Source organism: Juglans microcarpa x Juglans regia, chromosome 7S (assembly GCF_004785595.1).
Source record: "Juglans microcarpa x Juglans regia isolate MS1-56 chromosome 7S, Jm3101_v1.0, whole genome shotgun sequence".
Classification (NCBI taxonomy): domain Eukaryota; kingdom Viridiplantae; phylum Streptophyta; class Magnoliopsida; order Fagales; family Juglandaceae; genus Juglans; species Juglans microcarpa x Juglans regia.
This window is the reverse complement of record NC_054607.1, coordinates 6,661,498-6,683,399: the sequence shown is the minus strand read 5'-3', so window position 1 is coordinate 6,683,399 and position 21,902 is coordinate 6,661,498. Positions and strand designations below refer to the sequence as shown.

Below are 21,902 nucleotides of genomic sequence, written 5' to 3'. Positions count from 1 at the left end.
AAGTATAAGAGTTCAGAGTGTCATTTAGATCTATTGCACGTCTCAATTAGTACCTTGTTGTTGCATATGGTTGATTTTGAGTTTGATCTTCATAAATGTTAAATTTTTATAAATGACATGATGTTAAGGACTCACATTAGGTTGTAAATGATGTGCATGGTCCAAATGTTTAAGAAACCTTCAAAATATAAGTAGATGAGAGATATGTTAAAAGACTTTTCTAAGTGTGTATATATATATATATTTATCTCGGTTTCAAGCCTTAGTCTTTGCAATTGATTTCCTCTCAAAAAATATGTTTTAGTTTAGGTGTTTATTTGGAGTTAGTATCTTCAAGAAATGATTTTGAACCTGTTTATGTTTAGAACTTTTAATGGTTTTGATTATCTATGCATTAAAAGCATAATAGGAACAAAACAAACTTGATTAGGTCTCGGTTCTTGATATTCATGTTCATATACATGTTAGTTGATATTTTCTTTAAATCTTTCATGTATCAAGAATGTAAACATGTATAGAGTATAATCAAGTATTTATTTTCGGTTAGATTGATTGCAAGTGTGAGCTTAGTCATGAATTTCAATTAAGTAGACCTTAATTGCTTATTTTTCTACCATACAATTTATGTTGAGTGCGGAACTTCTCCCCTCAAAGCATCCACTGGCGAGGTAAGAAAGGAACAACAAATGTGTTATTCCTGTTTGAGATTTAGATGAGTTGAATAAAATATTGTTAAAATGTTATTTTTTAATATTATTATTGTTTTGAGATTTGAAAAAAGTGAATTTTTTATTATATTTTGTATGAAAATTTGAAAAAATTATAATGATGAGATGAAATGAAATAGTTTCTAAATCCAAACGAGCCATCCATTATCCCCTCAAAACAATGGATACTGTTTGAGATTCCTGTCAGACTTTGCTGGCAATTTTCTGTTGGAATAATACTAATCTTCATCTAGAATTCTATCCTTCTAAATATTACCGACCAATGTGATACATTTTAAGTGATTTTTGTAAGTCAACTACAAAAGGTAGAAATCCATTTAAAATATGATATCACTACATCACTTAGATGTGACTTAAGAAGACAGAACGAAGAGAAAATCTCTCCTCTTTCCCTTGATGTTTTGCCTGTGCTGGAGCATTATATTCTCTGGAAAGTGCAAAATATTAAATGGTTGTCAAATCGTGTACATTCTCAACACTATGAAAAGAGACAAATAAATACAACAGGATTGCTGTTTCATTTTCAAAAATTACAATACGTGTAATTGAATGGCACACACTCACAGAAACTTTTGTAATTATACATCACATGCATACACGTTCCATACCAATTCTAAATACTGGGGGCAAGTAGGCATAAGTGGAGGTGAAGTGTGTATATATATATATATATATCCAGAACTGAACTCATGTTAGTATTTTAAAGTGAAAAAGCCAAGAAATGACAAAGCCAAGGACCATGCAGGCCAATAGAAAATTCATTATGCGGCGGCCATGCCAAATGGTTCGGTTCTCCACTAGTATCACTGGTGCTGCTAATGCTGAGGCTGAAACAGTAGCAGCATTATTTGCCTCATTTCTTTGCATACTGGCAACATTAAGTGCAGTGGCAACACAGATCTCACAGGTCCTGAAAATATAGATATTTTTATTAGTGGCAGAAATTATCTGAAAATGAATCAAAACTATCAGTTACTGAATTTTGTAAGGCATAAACGAAAAAAATGAGGTAAGAAGCAAGTTTCAAATCTAAAGGACAGCATCAAGCTCTGGATTACTGCTCTATTATGTACATTCAATTCAACTTACCAAAGCATTTATGAACTTATCTCTTGACAATATTTCAAAAGATAAGGATGCTATCTTGAGGGAAACTACACCAAGTAACAATCCTTTGCAATATGACCACTGAACTACCAAAGTTGCAATTTACCCCCTTGTCCTGATCTAACCATTAAAATGGACGAAAAGTAATCGACGTGGCATTTAAGGAAAAGGAGTGGGTAGATTCAAAAGTAGTAGTAGTTTGAGGGATAAAGTGACAAATTTTTTGCTAAGTAGAATACAGTGATAACTTTGGTAGTGCAGTGGTCATATTGCAAATGAGTGGTAGGTTGAGGGGTAAAAATCGATTTTTCACCATCTTCAAACAAGAATTGGAAACTTGGACTGCATTCAAGTTATTCTTGTTCTAGAAATATGTATGTATGTATGAATTCAAATTATATTTGTTATAATATATGATACCAGGGTTTACAAAAATTACAACGCAGTCAAGAGGGATTCAATTGGGTGTTTTATCAAGTCATGACAGCAATATTTGCTTCCACTACAATTATCATTACATAATGGAAACCATCCAGTTTCATAAATAATACAGTTCTCTTGTCTACATCCCGACATCTCGTGTACTTGGACAAGGCCTACTTATATTTATCAATAAAAGTTTTGTTTACCTATAAGAAAAAACAATACAGCAAGCATGCTCATCAATTGCTTTACACACTCCATCACAATTGCTAATTTATGTCACAAAAAACTATCAGCTAACACCTCACTAACTGCGCTCTGTTCAATAGATTTGCAGTCATGCTGTGCAACTCATACAAACTTTGAACGCTTGCAATCTTCTCCACTTTCCTATTAGCAATTTAAAACACCTTGATTTACCAAAATTGCAGATGGTTTTAAAACAAACACTAGCTGCACAGCATATTGCACAACATGGGCAAAATGTAATTGATTAACAATGAACAAGCGCAGTGTCTGCACACCACTTGCCAATATTTCTTTTTTTTTTCCCTCAAAGATAGTCATCGTCTGTCCATATTTGATGGATTGCATTTATTTTATTTAAAAAACAACTTGTCAATTGATTCATCACCTATCAAAGCACAAACAATATCTATTCGAACCACCTTTACTTGTATGAGTACATCTTGGTTCATTCCTATATAATTAATATAAAAGGAAATTGAAGTTGGTGTAACCACCAGGATTGTGAACAGGAGTTCTTATCTCAGTACTCGGTAGAGACAAAAAAGGCAACAGAAAATGAAAGCAAACACAAATCAAATAGTTGCAGGAATTCCATGAGAGGATACCCCCAAGACTTGTTTTTATCTGTATAACTTTACTTTTTACTCGACAAAGGTTCTTCTTTCTATTGTAACCTCTAGCTAGGCATTTTTCATATATACTTCCTGTGTACCTAAGCTTTGCCTATTCTATAAATACAATATCTTTGATTACCTATCAAAAAAAACTTTTTCCTCGACAAAGGAGAGAGTGGATGGATGAAACCTACTTATCATTCGTTTATTGGCAAAACCTCCTAAATAGAGTTGATTGTCTCCAAATTAGAAGTCTCAACTAATTTGGAGATTTCAGTTAATTTTCTCAATCTTCTATGATTACAAGATGGTTATAGAAGTTGTTCGTCTTTCTCACAGCGAAAATATGAGGAATACCGTGCATTCAAATTATGGTGTCATGCGCGCTCGTCCCTTAAACACGCTTCCCCTCCTTCGCTGCGCTCGTCCTCCCCTGAGGAGGAACAGGTGTCTCACTCTGTATGAGCTACATACGAATTAGAGCTCCCCCTCTGCTTTTTAGGGCGACGGAGAAGCCTCATACTCCGTAGCTCTAGAGATGTGAGGCTAGCTCAACCATTCGTGCGTATATTGGGATACTCACTCACTGCTGACGTCCGCTCCTCAACTGCCAATATTCCAAAGCCAATTCCTGATTGTCAATTGCTTCATCGATTGTGGCTTAGCTTAAACTGAACCGTAACCTTTAAGCTACAATCAACAAAAGCAAGAAACTGAAAGCCTGTTTGCTTAACTTATTGATTTTCAAAGCACCTTGCATACCCTTTGGGGAGGTGAAGTAGAGAGGAAGGCAACCCTTGATTAATATACATATTTCCATATAATATTAACCTAAAGCAAGGACTATTCAACATGGAAGATGATGGCAAACCTGGAAGAAAACAAGTAGTTTAACACATCCATAGAAGCAGAAATCAATGCACCAGAGTCAACTGCATTTGGACTTTCTAAAGTCAATCCCCAAAGAAAGGTGACCATGAGAAGCCTCTTATGAGTTCTGAACTTGAAAGAACCTATTGTCCATAATGTTAAGTTTTATATTGGAAAACTCTTTATGTCATTTAACTTGCCACTAAAGAGGTTAAAGGATAATCGAAAACAACAGAACTTGAGTTAGGTAGCTACAACGCAGTTTAATGAGCTCCATGAGTGGGATGTTTTAAGGACTCTTTATAAGGTAAACAGGAAATGTCCAAATGTGGGAGCTGCATCTGTATCATATTAAATAAGACTAGAACTTCAGCTCTCTATGTTTCATCCCTCTTCCCTCCCGTTTTAAAACCTCTCCCCCAACATTCCCCCACCACCCCCAAAATGTCAGAGGAACCTCTCTTTGAAACCAAATCCCCCTCCACTCTACTTTCCTCCCCTTTCCTTATCTCTTTTACCATTTTCTTTCCTTTTTTCATTGTTTTCCTCTTTTGTGTTAGAAGTTAGAACTTCAGAGTTCAGACCACTATTGACTCAACACCCCCACACCGATGGAACCACTTCCAATTCAGCTTCCACCTCCACTTAGCAGCACCCATTTCCACTGGTGCATGCACATGACCATCATTCCCCACCTCATTTTCGTGCTCTCCTCTCCTTCGACCAGATTTTGGAATAAGAGCCTTGTTTGGCTGGTCACTGACTTGTTTTCCTCCACTTGCCTCTCCCCCACTTTCCATTGCAAACACTGAGCGAGAACAGTAAGGGGCACACAAAAAATGCTGTTGCGCGGGGATGCGATTCGCCAAGCTGGGGCAAAAAAAGCTGTCCTGCCCCCTACTGGATTAGGAATGCAAAGGCCTTTCCTTCGAAAGGAGCCCCGGAAAAGAAAGAGCTATGCTATTGACCAACCCTTTTTTAGTGACTTTGAATCAATAGGCCTCGCTTTTTTTCTCATTTTGTTTGAGGCGGGCCAAATAGAGAATGAAATGCAGAAATGGGGAATTGTTCCAAACCTTGTTTTAGGTTTAAGGGCTGCTCGCCCTACCGAAGCACCAAAGGCTTTGGGCTTACGCCTCCCTCTTACACGACCTAAAAAAGGCTTTCAGTAGCACCCCAACATCGACAGCACCGATCTGGCAACCCACCGATCCACCATACCACAAGGGCACATGTGCAGCCCAGGCCTATCTAGCCGCACTCCTAAGGGTTTTCTTCCCTCTCCGAGAAGCAACCTCCAGTCCTCTCTTTATGTCCAAAGTGGACATCCATTCTAACTTCTTTTCCAGAGGATGAGGGTGTGGAAAGCTTTGTCGGATGCTCTAAAGCAGTCAAGTCCTGTGATACATCACCTATCGCAGCTTTCAGATGCAACACGGCAATCACTCAGTAGGATCATATCAAAATTGACCTTTATGGCAGTTCGCTCAGTTCACCAAAGGAATATAGATCTGAACCAAACTTTTAGTTCTATTGTCCTTTTAATTTTTAATTTTTAATTCTATGCACCGTATTAGTTGTAAGAGTGGGGTTTGTTGGGGCTCACTACCCCCACCTTTTGTATTTCTCTTTTTAATTAATGCATTGTTACTTATAAAAAATAATAGTATTAATGGTCCTTGTAGATTACAAGTTGAGAAATCAAATTGGACTCTGCTTGTGATAAGAAGAGAAGTCAAATAGATAGAATGGAACTATTTCCCATATTGTTTACTACTTGATTCAAATATTCCCATATAGTAAATATTCGAATCAAGTAGTAAACAATCAATGCTACCATCTTTCAATTGAATTTTCACTCTCTATGAAAGACTTAGTCCTTGTTTGGGTATTGGAGTATTCTCAAGTATTCTCAGATATTCTCAAATATTTCCTTCCCAAATATCAGTCAAAACACAAAACACTTTTCAATTTCAAATTTTCAACTTTTTCATCTAATTATTACATAATCATTACAACTTTCCCAAGCTTCCAAACAAAACACAAAAAACAATACAACTTTTTTCCAATTTCAAAACAAAAGTAATATTAAAAAATTATATTCAAACAATTTTTTAACATTATAATATTTTTATTCAACTTTTTCTCTCTCATTTCTCAAAACCTAATAAAATATCTTAACTCAAGTCATTTCACTATTCACAAACTATTTCACTACTATTCACAGATATTATGAGATATTCTAAGTGTCAAAACAAGTCCTTAATATTTTAATTGTCTATCTTTCCCCCAGAAGAGTAAAGATGTGCATTTACTTCTAGTTTTATTGATCATAAGACCTCAACCCAGTTTTTCTGTAAAAATCCAAGTTACTAAACCTAAAGGCTAAAATTTTGATATCAGCGTCCCCGTACCCCTCTTTGTTTGGTTACTTATGGCATGACAGGAGTGTGAAACAAATCGAGCCAACACTATTTCATGCTTTCATCAATTTCAAATAATAAAAAAATCACCATCACTAACCAAAATTATTTAATAGGCTTGTTTTGTAGAGATTTTATTCATATTGAGCCACGCGGTAATGCAAAAAAATTTAAGTTTCAATCATTCATATCCTTCCCTTCCTCTTCTCAGCAATCAAACAGAAACAAAAGAAGAAAATTATACAGGCAGCAATAGCATACCCACAAGTAAACAACATATAGAAAATAAGAGTCCCATGATTACATATTTATCACCACTACTCACAAAAAGCAGATACCAACAACGATATTCAGAATTTCCCAAAAAACACCCATCATTAATGAACAATCACATACAGAAACAAATGACTTTCATGAGCTAGTTATATGAGAAAATTTAGAAACTTTTACTCACGTGTTTCCCTTGATCTTGAACCACGTCTCAGCACATTGCTTGTGGGCAGCACCCAAATCACCTTTACAAGCACACCCCAACTCAACTAGCACCCCGGCCTCTATACCATCCTCCAAACCCAAATGGCAAATCCTACAATCTCTTTCAACTTTACCCAAATGCTTCTTCAACTCCTGAACCCCACTCTCCAAGTCGTCTTTAAACAAACAGTCTGACCCAGAGGAATCCCTCTGAGAGTCCAGCACACCTTCAATCTCCAACGGCGAGTGCCACGACTGGTCGTCGGAGTCGCCGGAGATTGAAACGCCACTGCTACCTGTGACAGAATTACGATAACGGCAGCGACTTGCAGTGCCTGCGTCAACATGGGGCCCCTCCACAGTTGCCATTGTGTAGAGTGAAAGGTCATGGATTTGGGAGAGAAGGCATGGAAAAGCTTAAAAGGTGGAGATTTCCTTCTTAAAGTGTATAGGCCATTAGAGATCAAATGATTCAAAGAAGGAAGGAGGTGTTAGGGACTGAGATCAGATGGTGAGGTTGGACCATTGCAGCAGGTGGTGTGGTTTTTGTTTGCTCAACTTTATCAAATATCAGAGGTCTTTGTCTCTTTGCTATCTTTGCTATCTACAAATCTCTGTGTGTCAGTTTTTGAGCAGTGTTGGCGAAAATGAAGAGATTTGTTATGTTTAAGTAAGTTTGTGTATGAATCTGTATTTTAATATTATTGTTTTTATATTTTAAATTTAAATTAATATTATTTTTAATAAAATTTATTTTTTAATTAATTATATTAAATGAATGTACGTATTAATATACAGAATCGTTTATAATTAAATTTTTTTAAAAAAAAACGCTGGCAATTGGCGAACTGTGGGGCAGAGTGCTAAGATAGTTTTGTTTTGCTTTTTTTTGTTTCTCTTTCCCCCCGAAGTGGATGAATCGATAATACTTGTTTTATATTTTTTTAATTATATAAAATTTAGAAAACTTTAATATTTTTAAATTGAAAAATGATAGTACAGTCGTGAATAATCATCGTACAATCTCTTTAAAAAAAATAAAAAAATAATAGATTCATATGAAAAAAAAATTAATAATAAACCTTACTCTTTTTTAAAACGATTGTACGACGTTTACGTATTCTATGATTATATATAACATTACTCTTTTAAATTATACGAAAGTCAGTATCCTTGACATTATATGAAGAAATATGGACCTTCTCAATAAAAGCATTTCTCAATTTATAATTGCTTGATTTTTGCTTTGAGTTATGTTTTGCATAAAGTTTTTTGTTGTATTTGTTAGATATTCCCCCACTGTTTATGCTAGTTTTTTTCTTTAATTTTAATATAATTGTTATCAAATCTTTTTGCCGAGTCAAATGAGATCAGTATCCAAAGTTGTGAGATTTTATTCAGCTCCAACATTCACTCAATTCAATTGAACAGATGGCATGCAATGCCCTACATTTATTACGTTTTAATGGGTGAAATATCATAGACTGAGGTTTTTTTTTTTTTTTTTTTTTTTTTTTTTTTTTGGGGTGGAAGGAGGACGGTACCTTTTTATTGATAATTTCTTATATTTAGTGGAGGAATACTGTGGTTACAAGACTTTCCGATAGAAGAACCTTATTATCAAAGAATTACAACCAACAAAACAAACTCTACAAAAACCAAAAAACTACCCATATCTATACAGAAACATTAAGCATTACGGATGTATGGAAGATCAAGTTTGTCTGTCTTTAAAAGACCACATAATCTCCAAGGCAGCTCTGCAAAAGAATTCCAATTTGAAATGCATCCCTTCGAGGCCATTCTCGCCAACATATCTGCTGGGGCATTCCCTTGTCTATACACGTTTGTTATACTTATATTCATGCCCTTCATCATCTCTTGCAGCTCCTCCCAATAATCTCCAATGTACTAGAGTCCACAAACTGATTTTCACAGCCAGTTTACAACAGTAATGGAATTAAGTTCCAGGTCTAAGTGATTAATACCCATACCTTTTGCTATTTTAAGACCATGAAAAATACTCATAAATTCTGCAAATGAGCTATTGCCTTGTCCTAGGGAAACCGAGAAAGTTGTTACCAATTTCCCATTAGAATCACGTATAAGACCTCCTGCCCCTGTTGCACCCGGATTTCCTCTACTACTGCCATCTGAATTCAATTTATAACGCCCTACAGTTGGTCGACACCAACGAACTGTCTACAAATTTTTTTTTTTCCCAGTTTTAGGAGGAATATAGCAACCCCTTGAGAATCAACTCATCTCATCCAAACAATATGTTCCCCACCTTGAGTTTTTCTCCAATCTTTGCCTTCTTCCAAATATTTCTCGCAAACTCACACTCAGCTAGGACATGACTCTGATCCTCATAAGCTCCATTTTTACTGCAATTGCATTTTGAGACAATTGGAATACCAACCTTTCTAACTCGATCATCCGCACTCAAAGCATTATTGAGCCCCTTCCACATGGTTACCACCTTGAATTTAGGAACACTAGAATGCCATACCCAATCAACCCACAATATTCTAGGCATTTTTACCTGAATCACTTCCCAAGCACTCTAAGTGCAAAACTTTCCATCTGAATTAGGCATCCAAATGAGGACATCAACGCTAGGTTTCTTGCCCCTCAAAGTTTGCATTATCCCCTCCATATGATCAGGTCTAACTAGCCAATTAATAAGTTCAAAGCCTCATCGATCCTCCACCAATAATTCCTTCAATCTCAAATTTGTGTACTCACCATATCATAATGATCATAAAGGGGACCATTCTGCCATTTAGCAAACTTTATTTTCCAGACTTTATTTTCCATTTAGCCTGTTTGATAACATCCGGGATACAACCAATAACCATTCTCCAAAAGCTCGATCCTGAGAAAGGATTGACAAGGGAAATAGGAGAATTCTTAACATACTTTGCTTTGAAATATCGAGACCATAAAGAATCATCCGCAAGAAGTTTCCAAGCAAATTTCATATGCAAAGATTTTTTTATATCCTGCAGATTTCGCATCCCTATTCCACCTTCTTTTTCTGGTTTGCAAATTGCCTCTCATGCCCTCCAATGCTTCTTTGGTTTTTCCTTCATGAAGACCCCAAAAAAATTGCTAAAAAACATGTTCATCTTGATAAGAATCGACTTTGGGACCTGCAGAATAGAAAAAAAGGTGAATAGACATGCTTCCAAGAACATGCTTTAAAAGAAGAACCCGTGCGCCACTAGATAAAAGATTTGCCTTCCATCCACCAATTATATCTCTAATCTTCGACAACATCTCATCAAAATGTATTACCCTAAGCCTCCCTGAAATAATAGGTGACCCCGAGTATTTAAAAGGCAAAGAACCTTCAGAAAAACTCGTAATATGAAGACTAACCCGTCGCCTTGCAATTGTGAATTGCTTTGAAAACATAATTGAGGACTTTTCTTTACTAACAAATTGACCTGACCATTTTTCATGTCTCTAACGTTGCCGAGATGCTCCTCAAGGATGACTTGCTTCCATTTGCAAAAATGACAATGTCATCCGCATATAAAAGATGTGAAATAAGGAGAGTGCCCCGAGGATGATAAAAAGCTCCAATGTTTTCTTGATCAAAATTTTTCTTCAACAATCTAGACAAAATTTCTTCCACCACAATGAAAAGATGAGAAGAGATTGAATCTCCCTGCCTAAGCCCCCACCTAGCCTTAAAGAAGCCCTTAGAAACACCATTCATAATAACTGAGAACCAAGGGGAAGATATGCAATTTCTAATCAACTCACATACCAGATTCGAAAACCCAAACGCCTTCAAAACATGTATCAAGAAATCTCATTCAATATTGTCATAAGCCTTAGCCATATCAATTTTAATAATAACATTACCTCACCGGGTTGGCTTATGCAGATTATGTGTCAACTTCTGTGACAAGATAATATTATCAAATATACTATATCCATGAATGAAAGCTCTTTGTTCCTAGAAAATAAACTGGGACAGAAGAGAGGAAATTCGTCGAACCATAATTTTACTACAAATTTTATAGAACACAGAACACAAGCTGATAAGACGGAATTTATCAAAGCTCTTAGGGTTGTCAATTTTCGGGATAAGAACTAGAGAAGTTGCCGAAAATACTCTTGGCAAAGGAGATCCTCGAAAGAAATCATGTACCGCATCCACTACATCCATAGAAATAATATCCCAACAATATTTATAAAAACTAGCTCTAAACCCATCAGGTCCCAGACTACTATCCGATAGAATGGAGAAGATAGCATCTTTAATCTCTTGGATCAAAGGGAGCTCAATGAGCTTCTGATTATCACTGTCAGTAATGACCTCCATAGACAAACTAGAGAGATCCGGTAATGGATTAGAATTCTTATACATCAAGAAATCCGAAAAATATTCAACCGCCCCATTATGGATCTCCTCTGGACTCTTTAAGCACCGCCCATCATTTAGAGTCATCTCCCTCACTACTTTACACTGCCTAGATACAAAAGCATTGAAAAATGAAGCATTTGCCTCACTTGTCGTAAGCCATTGCTACTTAGCTTGTTAAGCTAGGTGAAGCTCCTCCTTATGCATCCAAGTATCAAACTCCTCTTTTGTTACCAAAAGGTCAAGATCGGAGTCCTCATTAAATTCAACTTGCAATTGTTCTTCCAAACGCATCACCCGATCCTCAAGCCTTTTAATATTTTCAATTGTAAAACCGAAAACATTTTTATTCCACGCCTTCAGGCTTTGCTTCAACTCTTTTAACTTCCCAGCTAACCGAACCATACCTTGACCTCCCCTCTACTTTTCCCAAGATCTATGAACACAATTTCGGAATTCCGAATGGGTCTCACACATTCTCTGGTACTTAAAGCTCGAAAAACCATATTTAGTATTATCGCTCTCCATCCACACAACCATAGGAGAATGGTCTGAAGATGCCTACAGTAAATACTTCATGGAAGCCTCAGAGCAACATAAAAGTAAAGGAGAATTAATCATCACCCTATCCAAACGAACCCAACTTCTTGAAAGGCTATGTTGTCCATTACACCATGAAAGCATATTACCTTCATGATTCATATCCAGCAAACCAGTGTCATCAATAAAAGAATTGAAATATGTCATAGCCACTGCAGATCTTGGTCTTCCACCCTTACGTTCCTCATCATTGCGAATTATGTTGAAGTCCCAAAAACCATCCACAGATCATTTCCTGGGTTAATACTTTGGAGATTAACCCATAAGCTTCTTCTTTCCGACTATTGACACTTTGCATAAACAAAGGAGATAATATAATGGTTATCCTCTTCCAGTCTAACCGACCACAATTGAGGACAACACTACGCACCATAACCTTGACTCCAGAAGCCCATAATAACCAAATCTTGCCACCACATACCTCATAAGAAACACTACCCTCCATACAAAGTTTAACTTTTAAACGACTCAAATGACTGTCATTCAAAAACGGTTCCGCCAACGCAATAATCATTGGCCTATACATGCAAACTAACTTATTCAGTCTCCTCTTAAAGGTCCCAAGGCCCCTAAGGTTCCAAAATAAAATTGGCTTAATCATAGGTTCAAACGTAAGGGCTTGCTCTTAGCCCTTTTGGAACTTCTTGGCTTAAATTCCTCTTCCTTTTCTGACTGGCATTCTTGGCCTTCGTTTTCTGATAACGAATTTGTCTCATTTTGTAAATGAGCAATGTCAGACTCATCCTCTTCATCTTCCGAGACAGAAGAACCATGTTCTAGATGTTGGTCAACACGAAATAGTCCAGACCCCTCGCCAACACCCACCTACTCCAGAGAAAGAGAAGTTTCAGGATGATCAGCACAAGGCTGTCTCACAGACCCCATGCCAACACCCTCCTGCACGGGATGTCTATCCTAACTAGAACTTGTTTCCTGCACATCAAACCTTTCATGCACCCTTTCCTCATTGGTTCTCTCCATCTCCTTTCCTTGCAACTGGGCCTGAAAATGATTTATTATCATTTCCTGCTCCTCAGACACATCTTCAATCACAAACAATGTCTCTTGGTTTAAAGGTAAAACATCTTTGTTAGCATCCTCAATCACTTTCTTTGGCTGGAAAGATTCCTAATTGTCATTGTTGGCAACTTTGTTTTCAACTTCCAAAATCTTTGGATCCTCCATGTCCCCTAAACTCAATTTTCCTCCTAAATCCTGATTCTCCTCCTAAATCCTGATTCAAAATTTCCTCCAAATTATTTTCTAGGATTTTGGGAACCCATTTTTTCATCACCTTGCCTCCTTCCATTTTTTTAGATCACCTGACTTCTTTGCATCGATCTCTCGTTTGCATGTTTTAGAATTATGGCCCTACATATGACAATGAGAACAATAAGCCGACAAAGTTTCATAAACTACTTCCTGATATCTATAGGCAGACTTCCTTGGATAACCAATCCAAAAACTAGGGATCGAGTCTAGAGCTACATCCATCTCCACACAGACTCTTGCTCCATCCGTTCGTGTAGCGCAACGCGTGCTATTATCCCTCCTAATATATTTGCCAATTGGAAGCACCAGACTCCAAAGGAATGACTCATGGTAATTAGCGGCAGTCCAAGGAGGACCACCCAAACTAGAACCATGGAAGGCTCATATTTCTCTGAAAAATCTGGGCTCCAGATAAAAATCTTGTAAGGCTTCCCTTCTACCTCACAAGCCTCTCTGAAAAAGGTTTTGACGAAATCAGCTTCAATTGAAAACCGAAGGAAAATGTTACGAGGGCGTCGCATACTTGATACAACTGGTTGCTTATTTAAACCCCACCGATTTTTTATAAACGCACGTATCTCATCCAACGATGGACGTTGGCAAATGAGCTCCATCACCAAAGAAAATCTAAAACACTGAGCAGATGTTTTTATCTCCTCACGTGAATAAAATACAAGATGTACCGTCAATAATTTTCGGCACATGAATCAGCACTTCCACTTTAGGCAACGGAGCCAGTGACTGTGAGACCATCTCTACAAAGGAGCGCAGTTTCCCTGACGCCGACGAGCCCAAAAGGGGCCCCGCGGTAGCCATATTGCATACACTCAAGAAAATCCATTTTTCCTGAATCATATCTTATTTCTCATCTGTTATAGCTGAGTCTCCGTCTCAAGGGCAAGTTTGGAAGATGGGCAAGTTTGGAAGATGAGATGAGAATTTTATATTTTATTTGAGAGTTTAAAATATTTTATTTTAATATTGTTATTATTTTAAAATTTAAAAAATGTGAATTTAATTTTTAAATTATTTATTATATTTTATATAAAAATTTAAAAAATTTATAACGATGAAATGAAAAGTTTATACCTCATCTACCTGCCAGATTGAACCGAGCAAAAGGGGAAATCGCTTTTCGGATTTCGAGGCACGAGAGGTACTTGAATGAGTCTTCCATTGGAAAACAGATATCAATGGGAAAAGCTGGTCCCTACAAATTAAATACTAATTTAAGGACATGCCTTCCTGCCTCGGGTAAGCATCATAGAATGAAAGAGAGTTGGACCAAACGAGGACAGAAATTAAAGATACATCCTGCCTCAAGCCTGTCCTAATCAAACACCCATTGAATCTCCAGATTTCTTCAGATACCATGAAAACTGAATTAAGCATCACTCCAAAAACATGAAAACTGAATGCGAAAAAAATCCATCATGCTCAACCTTCACTTGTGATGACATATTTTCATTTGCATTGCCGAAAGGCCGTTTCTTTTGCTTCCAGTGCACAAGGATGCTACAAAAAAGCATCAAATACATCCAGAAAGAACTGAATAGAGAACAAACTACAGCCGACATCGGTGCCAATGGAGTGAAACTCTAAAATAGTGGGGCATCAACGGCTGAAAAAGGACATCAGGGTATAACACGTCAGGCAACCAGTATCTATTATTAGTCGATACGATTCAAGATGCTTGAACTTCAGCTTTCGGGGCAGTTTCAGCACATTTGGTCAAGTTGGGTGCAATCTCCGTTGTTTTTTTCAAGTTTGGAATATACCTCCAACAACGCTTGTGGACTCCACTTATTTTCTTTGGTGCATCTGCAGCTGGCAAGCCTGCATCAAATTCTAGCAAATAAGCTTTTTTGATAGATCAAAACACAATAAACTACAGAAATAGATAAATCGAGCCTTGAAATCAGATAATTCTTCTACCTTGAAATACACTAATAAATCTAACCTTTATAACAAGCTCCAAATATTGTGAAATAACTAGCAACTACAGAAAACAGGCATTTAGTGAACCAACACATAACAACAATGCTCTTGCAACTAGAAAAAGTAATCACGATCTGAAGCAATTTGTATAATCCTTACTCTTGATACCATAAAATGATTTACTATTATAAACTTTTTTATGGACCTGAGATTTGGATGAAAGACCAAAGATCGAAAACAGTAACAAAACTTTCTTGGACCATAAACACTGAAATAACTAATGTAACTTTTTTAGATGACCTTCAAGTCAATTATACATTTCAGTCTGATTTCCCACAGAAATGCATATCTGATAATTGGTCAGCCAAAATAAAACAAATCTAAGATGAAATCTACATGTTCCATTCCAAGTCCATAATTATAAGTTACTTAGGATCATCAAAACAGGAGATTAAGTTACTAAGGTCAACCAAAGAAGACAAAAGCGAATTAGCCTTTTTGAACCAACTACTCTACAGAAGATTGCAAAATGAGATAACTGATCCCCATAATGCAAAACTACTTTTAATCTGGTCTTATTGTTTGAATACATAGACACAGCCAGTGCAAAGAGACATTTGAACCCTTAGACACGACTAGCGTGAAGAAACAACTAATCAAAGATTATGAGTTTTCTGGGTCACACCTTTTCAGCATTTCAACATTGAAAAGATTAATAAGCACGACTGAGACTTGGCGCAAAGAAATCCTTGAGCTTAAATAATAATTTGTTATGGTGGAAAGCAACAGTCTTTTTTAATCTTTTTCTACGAGTAGAGCGTTACAGATATATTAAAGTTTGCAGCATCAAGGGATTCAAGAATTGCGAAGGCCATACTAAACCCAATCAAATAATTCCAACAAGGTAAACAGCTCACTCCCTAAACCGAAACTCTTTTTAGATTCATTATACAGTAAAACAGAAAAAGCAACACCCGACGTAATGACACTGAGCAATAAAGCATGAACTTACCTCTTTTTTTAATTAAGAGAAAAAATCTCTAGATATATTAAGTAACAGCAGCAGGTGCAGTGTCAGCAAATCTAATACCAATATCGAAAAACAAATTTCAATTCTTTAAGAAGTATGAAACCAAACACTGACCGTCCTTGTGAACGATTCCCCATGCCTTGCCATGCCTACCATCCTGCAACAGAACCCAGCAACCACATAAACCCTATACCCTTAAACCTATAAGAGAGTGGCGGACAAAAGAAGCATAAAATTGAACCAAATCGTTGTTTGGCTGCCGAGAAACTGTAGGAAAGAAAAATTGCGGGCATGCACATCACTCAAGATAAGACAATGGTTTAGGTAAATTCAACGAAAAAATTTGGATAACCGGATTTTGGGTTTTTTCCAATAGGCATGGAAAACTTCCAGTAATTTTCCCACATTTTCTCGCAAAAAAAATAACAATGGAAAATCAGCGAGGCAGAGAGAAAGAAAATGACCTTGTATAGATTGATCTTCGTGATCTCGTAGGAGACCCCGGTCCAGTGAGTCTTGGCCATGTGGTACCCGAGTCCCCAGCTAGGTAAGAACTGAGCGACCTCGAACAGGTTCTTCTTCTTTCTTCTCTTGGGTTTCTTCGAGGCCGAGGAAGAAGCATTGGGATTTGGCGCAGAAGGAGATTGCGAAGCAGCACTGAAGCTTCTGAGGAAGCTGAATGGGAGCTTCAAGAGGCTTAGAGCTCGATCGCTCGAAGCTCTGTTCGCCAGAGCGGTCGCCATTTCTGGAGTTCGGCTGTGTCTCTCTTCTCGGTGAAAAACTTTCGGCTTTCGTGCTCTTCGAAGCGACTGAGAAGTGAGGGTTTTGACGTTTTTTTTTTTTTTTTTAAAGACCTCGATAGTTTTAATATTTGGTAAATTGACCCCTTAATTTTAGTTTTAAGTTTTTGGCCGCATTTTTTCTATTAATTGGTAAACGGTGCTGCAGTTTAGTGAGTTTGCCAACTTATCCAATTGCATATTTTTTTTTCTTTCAAGTATTTTTTAAACATCTTAAATATTTAAAAATAAATAAATGCACAATTTTACTAATAATCACATCCTTAACTATTAAAAAAAATTAAAATACTCAAACAGAAATTTTGAGAAGACAAAATCATGGGATTAGTATCATTTTCCTTTGATAAAAGTTATGATTTATTGTCAATATCATTTGGATCAATTAAAAACACCTTAATTTTGAGAATCAATGATCGAATCCCTCATTTTTCATGTCTAAAAAAAAATTATGATTTATTGACAAAGGAAAATGGTAAACCCATCGAAAAAGTCTGTCAATTATGTGTACCAAAAAATTAACACTATCAATACAAAGTGTCTGTGGGATTTCTTGGTGTGAGTAGCACAGTCCATTAACAAATATTTTGCCGAATAAAATTAAGGTCATGTTTGGAAAGCGAGATCTCTTATAATTTTTTTTTTCAAATATCACTCAAATATAAAATATTTTTTAATTTGAAATCTTTAATTTTTTCATCTAATAATTATAATTTTTTCAAATTTTTAAATAAAACACAAAAAATAATATAACTTTTTCAAATTTCAAAAGAAAAATTATATTAAAAAATTATATTCAAACAAATTTTTAGCTTTATAATATTTTTATTTAACATTTTCTCTTCCAGTTTCCAAAATCTAATAACATCTTAACTTAAATAATTTCATTACTATTCACAAAATTCTCATCTCATCTAATTAAATTTAAAATTTTAAAGAATGTCACGTTATCTTGAAAAGTGTAAATGGTTACCTTCAATTTTAAGAATTTAGAACTTTCTCATCTGTCCACTATAGAGATGACTCAAACTTCTGGATCCATATTTTCATTGTTCATATGACAATTAAAAAATTTAGATTGTGTTTGGATAGTGAGGTGATATCAGATATTATGTAAATAGTAATAAAATTATAATAATAGAATATTAAATAATAGTGAATAGTAATAAATAATAATAATAAAATAATAAATAATAGCCAAACTAGCCCTCAGCACTTTCATTTCCAATTAATTTTGTTTATAATTTTTTAAATTTTCTTAATAAGTATATGTTTTTAAGCTTTTATAATTTTTTTATGGGACGACTTGCATGGCATGGAGAATGCCATGTCTCATTAATGTTAGCTAACAATCTTATAAAACAAACGAAAAAGATGGATTAAAATGATGGAAATATGCAAAAAAGTGATATAAAAATGCTATAAGAAAGCATTACATCACACATCTCTATCTAAACAATATGTGATTTATTAATTTTATCATTATATTTAAACACAAACATATTTAAGGATGAAGATAAAAATATAAAAATGACAAATTACATATTAATTATATGAAAGTATGCGGTGTAAGGATTTTATGTAATTTCTCAAAATTATAAAATTGAAAATCCTATATGCTTGACCCTCGGAACACGTCTTGTTTCAAGATGAAAAACACACCACGATGTCATGTGTGAACACTTCTTTTTACTGAGTAAACAAAAGAAGAAGATAGTTTTCGAATGAGAAGTAGAAAATTTTAAAATAATCATAAATATATTTTCTTAAAAAAATTATAATTCTTAAAAATTAAGAATTGATAATGAATGTAATTGTGTTTGTTGAAGATGAGAAACTTGTGAAGGTGATGCCTTACAAAAATCATTCCGTACCAATCAATTTGAATTCTTATATCTGTTAACAAAAAATCACCTCCAATATAAATAACAACATTTTTCAAAATTAAGGTTGTTCTAGTATTTATATTTATTTCTTATATGTATTTGGGCAGACAAATCATTTTATTTCATCTAATCTCATTTTAAGATTGGTGTCAATAAAACGTTTTAACTCAAATCATTTCATTACTATTTACAGGATTATCATCTCATTTAATTCTCCAAACATTCCTTAGGTGAGGTATGGATAATAAGTCAAGATGTGATGAAAGCTGAAAGTTAAATAAAATATTATTAGAATATTATTTTTTAATATTATTTTGTTTTGTAATTTAAAAAAGTTGAATTATTTATTAAATTTTGTGTATAAATTTTAAAAAAATTATAATCAGAAGATGAAATGAGTTAATAAAACAATTATGCTAGTACAGTCTATTTTGTGCATGAAATTGTGGATGAAATTGATGTGGCAGATGTAAGTCCATTAAAAAAAAAGGAGAAAAAAAAGAAGAAAACATCACCTGGAAACCTCTTCCCACAAGTAACCCTTAACACTTTCCCTGAAGCTCCATCCATGTCCGACCGTATCTTCGAGAGTGCCAAAGTTTCCTGTTGTGGTCACCGGTTTCCACCGTAATTACTTTGGTCACCTTGCCTTTCTCACCGGAGTTTGATCTAACGCCGCCAGCCTCGACGCCTTGGTGAGCTGTCACAGTCACTGCCATGGCCGCAACCACTCATCGGAGCTCTCCAACAACCTAGTACCCGAGTCCTCATCCAGCATAGGACTCTCTACAAGTTTCTTTTTTTTTTTAAACAATTTGACAAAAATAGAAAATAGTTGTGGGAAAATATTCTTTCCACTAAAAATTGATGATTACACATCAACCACTATGGCCGTTATATACAACTGTGTGTCCTCTGCTCAACACTGATGCAAAGAATAAAAAAAGACAAATACTAACAAACCTATTGACGTGTATATGAAAAATTTACATGTGTGAAAAATGAATCTTCTAGAATAATTACTACTAGTGCTTTTAACACTTCCCCCTCAAGATGGACTATATATGTTTAATAGTCTCATCTTGGAGATTAAGGCTTCAAATTGCTACTGCCCCAAAGCCTTGGTGAAAACATCTGCCAACTGCATATTACTCTTGACATGCAATGTCTTGATTAGTCCTGCTTAAAGCTTTTCCCTCACTATATGGCAATCGATGTCTATGTGTTTTGTCCTCTCATAAAATACGGAGTTAGCAACTATGTGTAAGGTTGTTTGGTTATCACAAAACAACAATGCAGAATGTGGATGAGGAACATTCAAATCCTTAAGCAGTTGAACTAGCCACATCAATTCACAAACTATTGATTACATTGATCTATATTCAGCCTCTGCAGAACTTCTAGAAACAGTGGATTGCTTTTTAGATCTCCATGAAATAAATGAATCTCCAAGAAATATGCAAAAGCTAGTAACACTTCTTTTGGTATCTATACACCCAGCCCAATCTGCATCTGCAAAGCCTTTTAGATACAGCTTTGACTTAGAAGATAGAAAGAGACCCTACCCTGGAGTTCCCTTAATGTATTGCAGTACTCTATTTGTTGATGTAAGGTGTGTTTGTCTAGGCTTATCCATAAATTGAGAAAGCACTTGAACCACATATGAGATATCTGGCCTTGTAATAGTGAGGTATATCAGTCTGCCTATCAACCTTTTGTATGTTGTAGGATCATCTAGCAAGTTGCCTTCTGTTCTGCTCAACTTTAAATTCTGCTCCATAGGGAATTTCTACACCTTACTCCCTAACATCCCACTATCTTCAAGGATTTCTAAAGCATATTTCCTCTGACTAAGAGTAATGTCATTTGTTGTTCTAGCTATCTTAATATTCAAGAAATATTTTAGAAGACCCAAATCTTTCAACTTGAACTTGCTATCCAAAAACAATTTGAGTTCCTCAACTGCACTCATGTCGTTAGAGGCTATTAATATATCATCTACATACACAAGCAAAGCTATAAATGATGATTAGTAATTTTGGTGAAGAAAGAGTAATCTGCAATGGAGAATTTGTTAAACCTTTATCTCGAGGCTTGCTTTAAGCCATAGAGAGACTTGAGTAACTTACACACTTGTTGAGGCTCTCCCTATTTAGCAAAGCCTAGTGACAAGCTCATATACACTTCCTCATGAAGCTCACCATGCAAAAATGCATTGCTAACATCTAATTGGATGAGGTGCCATTTATAAACTGAAGCAAGAGCCAAAACTATCCTAACAGTTACCATTTTGGCAATAGGTGAAAATGTCTTATAATAATCGAATCCCTCTTATTGGGTATAACCCTTGGCCACTAATCTGGCCTTGTACCTCTCAATGGACCCATCAGACCTAAGTTTAACCTTGTAAACCCATCGACAACCAATAGGAATTTTACCAGTAGGTAATGTAGTGAGTTCCCAAGTCTGATTGGCTTCTAGGGCTACTATCTCATCTGCCATAGCCTTTCTCTAGTGAGGGCGACACAGTCTCATGAAAGAACTTGGGTTCATAAATCCTTGATAATTTTAAAGTGAAGGTTCTATGAGAAGTTGAAAGATTATCATAAGAGAGAGTAGAAGCTAAAGGGTGAGGATTACTTGCTTGCAAATTACCATTTGGCATAAGGGGAAGGTTGGAGTGAGGTCTAAGATGTAAGGAGCCTGTGATGAAAATCAAACATGTAGCCTGAAACTTTTCTAATTCTAGTGAAGGTACGAGTAGGCATGGCATGGGGTATAAAAAGGGAAGATGAGGATGCATCAATAGAATCAATAGGGGAAGCAGCATGAGATGAAGATGTAGTGTCAATTAGAGATACATCAGTAGGAACAACACGAAGATCAAGTACGGATAAAGGGAGAACAAGTGAGGGATTTTCAATTGATGGGGGAGGTGGTAAAACAGAAGTTAGAAAATGAAATATAGACTCATGAAAGACCACATCTCGAGATACAAAAACAGTTTTAGTAATGGGGTCAAAAAGTTTGTAACCTTTTGTGGCATAGAGATAACCAATGAAAATGCCATGGAAAGGATGAAAATGAAGAAGAAAGGGAAAACTCTTTTCTCA

The 21,902-nt window shown here is 35.7% G+C and overlaps 2 protein-coding genes across 3 annotated transcripts; both read right to left on the bottom strand.

The window, feature by feature from the left end:
* Positions 1-1,223: 1,223 nt before the first annotated feature.
* Positions 1,224-7,517, bottom strand: LOC121240564. 2 transcript variants are annotated; one of them, XM_041138032.1, is made up of 2 exons: positions 6,869-7,517; positions 1,224-1,676 (listed from the first exon to the last, which is right to left on the bottom strand). In XM_041138032.1, the coding sequence occupies exons 1-2, from the start codon at positions 7,255-7,257 to the stop codon at positions 1,673-1,675; spliced, it is 393 nt and encodes a 130-aa protein (XP_040993966.1). In that variant the 5' UTR covers positions 7,258-7,517; the 3' UTR covers positions 1,224-1,672. The 2 variants fall into 2 exon arrangements, with proteins under 2 accessions (XP_040993966.1, XP_040993965.1); XM_041138031.1 differs by having other exon boundaries at positions 1,224-1,638; positions 6,869-7,508.
* Positions 7,518-14,569: 7,052 nt separating this feature from the next.
* LOC121240563 lies at positions 14,570-16,913 on the bottom strand. The gene is made up of 3 exons (XM_041138030.1): positions 16,571-16,913; positions 16,221-16,263; positions 14,570-14,974 (listed from the first exon to the last, which is right to left on the bottom strand). Exons 1-3 carry the CDS (start codon positions 16,847-16,849, stop codon positions 14,823-14,825), a joined length of 474 nt encoding a protein of 157 aa, XP_040993964.1. The 5' UTR covers positions 16,850-16,913; the 3' UTR covers positions 14,570-14,822.
* Between the last annotated feature and the right edge of the window lie 4,989 nt (positions 16,914-21,902).